Here is an 8,621-nt window from a genome sequence, read left to right on the forward strand (position 1 = left end):
CCTCGCAACTTTTTAAAAACTTGAAAGTATAGTTCAAAAACACTTAATGTGCTTCTCCTCAGTCTAAGAAAATATTCACTTGGCCCCATTTAAAGTAAACCAGTGCAAATGTTAAGAAAAATATACTTCATAGTTCGAGTTTTATTTATTTTAAATTAAACTTTTTTGGTCACAATTACTTCAGTATAATTTGACTTCTAGAAGAACTGAAATGTAAGCAGTTTTCTCCGCTTTGTAGACATTCTGTGAACAGTAGTTGGCAATTATGCTGGGTCATGTGAAAAACGTTAAAGAACTTCTTTAAGTCATAGTACTATTTCCTGTGTTTTAAAAGAGGAGGGCTGGGCACAGTGTCACACCTTTAATCCCAGCACTTGGACACAGAAGCAGGTGGATTACTGTGAATTTGAGGCCAGCCTGTCTACAGAGCAGAGGGCTGTAATAGTGAGTCCCTGTTGAGAGAGACAGAGACAGAGAACAGGGACTTTGTTATCCACACATGGTGGTACAAGCCTGTACTCCCAGCCCTTGGGAGAGAGGCAGGCAGATCTTTGAGTTGGAGGCCAGTCTAGTCTATAGAGCTAGTTCCAGGACAGCCAGGACTATGCAGAGAAACTCTGTCTCTAGAAACAACAACAAAACCATAAAAAAGCCTTTATTATATAAGGCAGTGTACTAGCCACATTTGGTAGTTAATCCTCCTGGATATGGAGGTAACTAGTTTAGACTGACATGTATCAGCTTCCTCTGAGAAATTCTGTCATGCAAACATTGCTACATACATACATACATACATACACCTAGATTTTTAGGTTAGTCACTGAACAATAGCACTTTAATAGGTCGTTCATGTTAGCTGTGCCGTTGACTAACAACACTGTTCTGGCTGCAGTGTCACGAGTGATGGAAGTGTAGCCCAGCCCTCAGCCCATCACTTATGAAGCATTCCAGAGTACTCCAAGAAAAGGCAGCTGCTAGTGAAAATTTGATACAGTTGTTAATTCACATAAACAAAAATCTCTCTTTCTGACATAGATTTGTGGTGGTGACAAACCATTCTTGGCCCCCAATGACCTGCAAACCAAGCACCTGCAGCTAAAAGAAGACTCTGTGAAGCTGTTCCGAGGCGTGAAGAAGATGGGTGGGGAAGAGTTCAGCCGGCGCTACCTGCAGCAGCTGGAGAGTGAAATAGACGAACTCTACATCCAGTACATCAAGCACAATGACAGCAAAAATATCTTCCATGCCGCTCGCACCCCAGCCACGCTGTTTGTTGTCATCTTTATCACGTACGTCATCGCTGGCGTGACTGGATTCATTGGTTTGGACATCATAGCTAGCCTGTGCAACATGATCATGGGACTGACGCTCATCACGCTGTGCACCTGGGCATACATCCGCTACTCTGGGGAGTATCGAGAGCTGGGCGCTGTAATCGACCAGGTAGCTGCAGCTTTGTGGGACCAGGTAAGAGCACCTTCTGCTTTCCTTAGTAGATCATGCACATAATTAGTGTTGCATTCAATGTCAGAAATATGCAGGTGAACATGACTTGGGCCCATTCTTTAAAACCTTACAATATGCCAAGATTGGAATAACTAACTATAATAAGTTAAGTCCTACACAACTGCTTTCTAGTTGACATTTTAGTATTTAGAACATACATGCATTTATGGCATTTTTACTTTCTGACTCTAAAATGGTAGTAGTGTTAGAAGTTAATAGTGTAAATAGTGTATGAGAAAACAGTCATTTAGCTGTCGTGACCCCTTGTTAAACTTAACCCAGCACTGGACTGGCAGTGGCTCTGGAGGGGTGTATGTGAACCACAGTCATTTGGCTATACATTATTCCCTTTAAGTATCAGATTACCTCAGACTGTATTTGACCCAGACTTTGACACTAAACACAGCATGAGCCAGAGGTCAGCCTCTGAAGTAGCTGCTTGTGGGTCAGCTGCTGGGCCCTGCTAGTCTAGTTAGCTTCAGCTGAGGGAGTCAGGGCCACCATGGCGTGATGTTCAGATAACTAAGGACAGGAAAGATAGTGGCAAATACATAGAAAAAATATAGTTAGTAACTTACTAACTCGCTGTTCCAGAAGTCTCTTCAGTTACTTATTGAGATTTACAATTTTATGTTTTGAGCTTTTGACCACTGTGGCCTAGAGGTAGCTGGTAGTAGCACGCACACATCCCAGGGCGAGGAGCACACTTGTGTGTGGAGCACACTTGTGTGTACTCTATAATAGAAGGGTAACTAATGAGAAACCACGCTGAAACAAACGGCTGCCTCACAAGCTACTCACTGTCTTGTCTCTCACACACAAGGCTACAGATGTGTAATCTGTGCAAACCTCAAACCTTCCTAGAACACAGTGCTAAAACCTACCTGAAATACAGCACTGGGTTCTTTAAAAATATTTTGATAAAATATGGAATCTAAACTTAAAAATCTTCAAGAGTACTTTTTCTTAATGCTCACATTTGACATTGCAAATGAAATTGAAAACTATTTTATTAATTAAGCAAGATATAACACTTTTCTTTCTTTTAAAATTGCCTTTGCTACAGGGAAGCACAAATGAGGTAAGCTAACATTTTTTAATTAACAGATATATTATTCATAAACATGATATTCCTATTTTATAACTGACTAGGTATTAAAGGATATTTTAGAGTATAATCTTAGAAAATACTTCTTTAAAATGTAATTCCAAATTTTATGTAGGACTTAATTTGAACAAAAGTGTCATTAAAGGGTGTTTGATTTCAGTCCTGTGTAGAAAAGTCCTTGTTTTAAGCTCTAATGTTGCAGTATTTATTTTCCCCATATTGGTCAAATACTGGACAAGCAGACACATACAGAAGCAAAGGTTTAATTGGCTTAGTGTGAGAAGGGATCGTGGCAGGGAAGGCAGGCGCCCGAGGCCGCTGCAGGCAGGAGCAGAGAAAGATGGACGCCCACGCTCAGCGCACCTTCTCTTTTATTGTCTGAGACCACAGCCGTGGGACAGGTGGTCTTGCTCACCCCGAGGCTAGCTGTTCTCTAGTCAGTCTTTCTGGAAACAACTGCATAGACATACCCAGAGGTGCTTCCACAGTGATTTTAAATCCTGTAAGGTTGGCCATGAAGACTGACCGTCATAGGTGTCCCCTGCAGCTCTGCAGTGAAGCCAGCAGGCATAGAATCTGAGTAGATCCCACTGAGGAGGGGATTTAGTAAACTAAATTCACTAGAAGAACGAAACAAATTGCAGCGTATACCTAAACCTTGGGTAGGGGAACTTAATACCTGAAGAGAACTGGAATTAACCTAAGTATCCTAGGAGCAGAACGTGCCAGAACTAGGGTGACACCATGCTGTACTAACCACATTTACAGATCTGAACATGGCACTATCTGTATTTAATGTTAAGAAAACAGCTGTTGGGGCTGGAGAGATGACACAGCGGGTAACAGCACTGGCTGATCTTCCAAAGGTCCTGAGTTCAATTCCCAGCATCCACATAGCAGCTCACAACTGTCTCTAACTGAAGTCCTATGGGATCTGATGCCGTCTTCTGCTGTGCAGGCAGACAAAGCAGCCATATACGTAAAATACACTAATGAATAAATCGTCTTTAAAATGGAACATCTACGTAGGATCACAAAAGTTTTTTGAGAATAGCTATATAGATATTAAGCTTTTACCCAGTTCTTTAAAATATTAAAAAATCACACACTCCAGAATATGCCAGTCAGAACTGGGTGTTCAGTATGTGACAGAGGAATAGTTCTTACATAGTAGCCAAGGGGGTGGGGGATAAAGATACTTAGGAATACCAGAAATGTGCAATATGTAAATATGTGAATGCATGCTGTGGTGCACATGCCTGTAATCCCAGTACTCAGGAGCTGGAGGAAGCAGGATCGTACATTTGAAGCTAACCTGGATCACATAGGGAAACTTTATCTCAGGAGAAGCCCTAAAATTCTTTGGATTCAAACACCATTAAAATAATACAAGGAACAATCAGAGGAGGTCATTTCAGTGATGAGAGCTTTTTGAGGTGGTGTTTCTGAGTGAGGTTCTGTGCAGTCAGAACTGAGTAGTGAGAACACTGCCGGACAACACATGAAGTAAGGGAGCCCCGCTGGGGATGACCTAACACACACAGAAGAATGGAACAGTAGCCAGTTCTGGAAGAATACATTCACAGCAGGAGGTTACAGATGTAAGCTGTCTAAATCCGCAGTATTCCAATGTGAGATGTCCCCAAGTCTGCGACAAGGAAGTAGTGGGCTGGGACATAACGTTCTAGAAGACGCTTAAGATAAAGGAAGGTTGGTCAGAGAGGAAAAGCTTGATGAGCTCAGCCGTCAGCACAGGCTGGGGGGCTAACACTATTTTACGTTTTAAGATAGCTGTGCTGCCCAGTGGAAGGGGAAGCCCTTGGTCCTGCTAAGGCTGAACCCCCAGTGAACGTGATTGTTGGTGGGAGGGCGGCAATGGGGGGAGGATCGGGAGGGGAACACCCATAAAGAAGGGCAGGGGGGGGTTAGGGGGATGTTGGCGGAAACCGGAAAGGGAATAACAATCGAAATGTATATAAGAAATACTCGTTAATAAAAAAAAAAAAAAAAAAAGATAGCTGTGCTGCACGGTTTGTTTTACTGGAGTCCTCAGCTGCATGTGAAGTCTGTGGACCATGTGCATGCAGTACCCAGTGGAGGCCAGAAGAGGGCATCAGATTCCTGGGACTGGGACTACTGGTAGTTAACCATCATGTGGGTGTTGGGAATTGAACCCAAGTCCTCTGAAGAGCAACCAGTGCTCTAACCAGCTAAGCCATCTCTTCAGCACCCACTAGTTAGTGTTTGGTAGAGGGTAATAATATAGAGAAGATATATCCATGTGGGACTGCAAAGAGGGCTCAGTGAGTAAATCACTTGCCATCAAGGATGAGGACCTGAGTTCAGATCTCCAACACCCACTCAAATGCCAGGTGGATGTGGTGGCTCCTGATAATCCCTTTATTTAGAAGATAGAGATGGGGTTCTTGGGGCAATCTTGGTAGCTAGACTGGCCAAACTGGTGAGAGACTCTGCCTCACTTATAATGTGAAAAACAATAGAGGAAGATACCCACCAACTTCTGGCCTACACACCCACACACCCACCCACACACCCATATACACACACTCATATACACACGCATGCACACCACATCCATATACATAAAAACTGTGTTTAAAAAGAATGACTTCATCATGCTGAATTTTATATAGTACTGTAGCTAAAAAAGGAAAAAGTTGTCATACCTGTGTGCTTAACGTCTTATATCCCTGATCCTTATATTCTAGGCTTTATACAAGCTGTACAGTGCAGCAGCAACCCACAGACACCTGTATCAGCAAGCCTTTCCTGCACCCAAGTCAGAACCTACTGAGCAACCGGAAAAGAAGAAAATTTAAAAAGTGCAGGTGCATGACCATTTGTCAGCTAACCGTCAAAGCTTTTGTCTCCATGCAAACATGCAAAGTGCTTCCTTCAGACAGAGTGAGACCCCAACACCCAAGGACTCGAACACTTTAATGCTTTACTCCAGTGTTTAATGAGCAGATGTATGTATGCATGGTTGGTTGTTAACACGCAGGTTCTTGATTTCTGTCTTTAAACATGCTATTATCATTTTAGGTATTTGTAAATTTGAGGGCAGTAGATTTGTTCTGCTTGACTTTTCTAAGTTCTACTACTGGGTTATAATTAAATATTGTGTGATATTACTCTGGGTTTGGATATGCTCCTTTAATTTCTATAGGAAATTTAAGTTATTTTACCTACTTATTTGTTGAAGCACAGCATAACTCGGCAGGCTTGATTTTAATCTATATAATCTTATACATACCACAGGCTCTTATCTTGAGACATATTTAAGAGCTTAAAAGTTGCTTTACCAAAAACTATACATTGTTTCTTTTATATCTTTATGAATTAATATAGAATGTAAATCTCTTGATCAAAAATGCACAAAATTGTTTTGTATATGTTTGAGTTTCACCGCACTGTATATTTTTTCATTTGGTACACCACAAATGTATTCCTCATAGGTTTATTCTTTTAATATGTGAACTATTAAACTTTACTGTTTCCTAACATTAAAACAAAGGTTCATTGCTCTAGAACTACTTGGGAGGTACTGGTGTGGCATGAAAGGCCTATCCTGCCTTAATTGAAGATGCATTTTCTTTCTGATACCATTTCAAGACAGGACTGGGTGTCTTGGTGCTCTAGGTGGTGTGACCACACACTATTTCTGATACCACTTCAAACTTAAGTATCCATCTTAAGAAACAAGAAACAATCCATTCCTCTGTTGAAGGGCATCTGTGTTCTTTCCAGCTTCTGGCTATTATAAATAAGGCTGCTATGAACATAGTGGAGCATGTGTCTTTGTTATATGTTGGGGCATCTTTTGGGTATATGCCCAGGAGAGGTATAGCTGGGTCCTCAGGTAGTGCAGTGTCCAATTTTCTCAGGAACCTCCAGACTAATTTCCAGAGTGGTTGTACCAGTCTGCAATCACACCAACAATGGAGGAGTATTCCTCTTTCTCCACATCCTTGCCAGCATCTGCTGTCACCTGAGTTTTTGATCTTAGCCATTCTGACTGATGTGAGGTGGAATCTCAGGGTTGTTTTGATTTGCATTTCCCTGATGACTAAGGATGTTGAATAGATACAGAAAATGTGGTACATCTACACAATGGAATATTACTCAGCTATCAAAAACAATGACTTTATGAAATTCATAGGCAAATGGATGGAACTAGAAAATATCATCCTGAGTGAGGTAACCCACTGTGGAAAAACACATAAGGTATGCACTCACTGATAAGTGAATATTAGCCCCAAAGCTTGGAATAACCAAGAAACAATTCATAGACCATATGAAGCTCAAGATCACATGATGGAAAACCAAAGTGTGTCTGCCCCAGTCTTTAGAAGGGGGAACAAAATACAAGAGGCAGAGGGTAGGGGCACTTGAGAGGAAGAGAGGAGCAGGAGGGGAAAGGGGGGAGGGGCAGGATCAGGTGTGGGTGGAGATGGGGATGATATACAGAGGATCAGGACATTGAACAGAGGTGTAGCAGTGGGGGATGGGGAACTGAGGGTAGCCACCAGCAAGTCCCACATGCCAGGAAAGCAAATGGCTACCAGGACCCAAAGGGGATGACATTAGCTGAAATGCCTAATAAGGGGGAGAGAGAACCTGTAGACACCATATCCAGAGGTTAGGCAAGGCCCCTGGTTAAAGGATGGAGCCACCCACTCATCTCCAAATTTTTAACCCAAAATTGCTTCCATCTAAAGGAAATATGGGGACAAAATGTGGAGCAGAGACTGAAGGAAAGGCCATCCAGAGACTGCCCCACCTGGGGATCCATCCCATATACAGACAACAAACCTAGACAATTGCTGATGCCAAGTGCTTGCTGCAGTTCCACTCAGTGTTGAAAGCTGTTGACAGGTCCTACTGTTGACACTCACAGCTAGTGTTCATGTTATGCAGGTGTGTCCGAAGGCATCCTGGTCATTAAGTATTGTGCAGTGCATTAGTTTTTCTCCCTAAAAAGGAGATCTGAGAGGTGATGTCTTTTTAAGGAAACATAAAATAAGCCCTGCTTTTTCCTCTGGGCTTCACTGCTGTTATAATAAAGAGCAGTCTGTAGCCGAGCGGCAGCAGGGGAGGGAAGCGCTGCTCAGAGGACGTGTGAGGCTGTATATTTGATTTTTTTGCTGTGAAGGTCAAGATGAAATTTACCATACATATCATGCCTTGCTTGTTCCTCTCCCTGACCTTATGGGGGTTCCCACATTTTGCATACACACATCCACACACACTGCCAATCTGCACGTTAGTGTGAGCGCCTCCATGCCGAGGTGCAGCTATAGTAAGGCAGCTGTTGAATGGGAAAGGTCCCTTTGGAAAATTAACCTTCCGGGAGGGTTCTCGCCAGACAACTGCAGTTCCATTGGCTGTGGTCTTGTGAAGATAAACAAAGAGAAGAGTAAATAAAGACTGAGAAAAGTGAGAATCAGGTACCTTTTTTTTTTAAAAAAAAAATTAAAGGACTTTGTTACTTTAGCCACAAAACTAAAACGGCATTACCTCATCTCTAAACTAGCCTTGAAGTTTACAGGTAGGACTTTGTAAATGTTTTTCTTTGTTGTGATGTCCTTTTATTTTTTTTCTCTGAAAACTGCTATCATGTAAGATAAAATGTAAATTTTTGCCAACTGTAGTAATGATGCTTTTAATAAAAGTGACCCATGATATGCAAAAAAAAAAAAAAAAAAAAACAACTAAGTAAAACAAAAAAAGTACTTGCTGACAGGAGCCTGATATAGCTGTCTCCTGAGAGGCTCTGCTAGAGCCTGACAAATACAGAGGAAGGTGCTCACAGCCAACCATTAGACTGAGCACGGGGACTCCAATGGGGAGTTAGAGAAAGGACTGAAGGAGCTGAAGGGGTTTGCAACCCCATAGGAAGAACAATATCAACCATCAAGGACCCCACCCCCAACCCCCTGAGCTCCCAAGGACTAAACCACCAAGCAAAGAGTACACATGGAGGGAC

At 42.2% G+C, this 8,621-nt stretch overlaps 1 protein-coding gene across 1 annotated transcript in view; it reads left to right on the forward strand.

The window, feature by feature from the left end:
* Positions 1–6,165, forward strand: part of Atl1 (atlastin GTPase 1) — a 91,101-nt gene extending 84,936 nt beyond the window's left edge. The window contains exons 13-15 of the mRNA XM_032907871.1: positions 1,036–1,467; positions 2,573–2,587; positions 5,344–6,165. Coding sequence (XP_032763762.1) covers positions 1,036–1,467; positions 2,573–2,587; positions 5,344–5,454 — 558 coding nt within the window. The 3' untranslated portion in view covers positions 5,455–6,165. The remainder of the gene's footprint in view (positions 1–1,035; positions 1,468–2,572; positions 2,588–5,343) is intronic.
* The last annotated feature ends 2,456 nt before the right edge of the window (positions 6,166–8,621 follow it).

This window comes from Rattus rattus, chromosome 7 (genome assembly GCF_011064425.1).
Source record: "Rattus rattus isolate New Zealand chromosome 7, Rrattus_CSIRO_v1, whole genome shotgun sequence".
Taxonomy (NCBI): domain Eukaryota; kingdom Metazoa; phylum Chordata; class Mammalia; order Rodentia; family Muridae; genus Rattus; species Rattus rattus.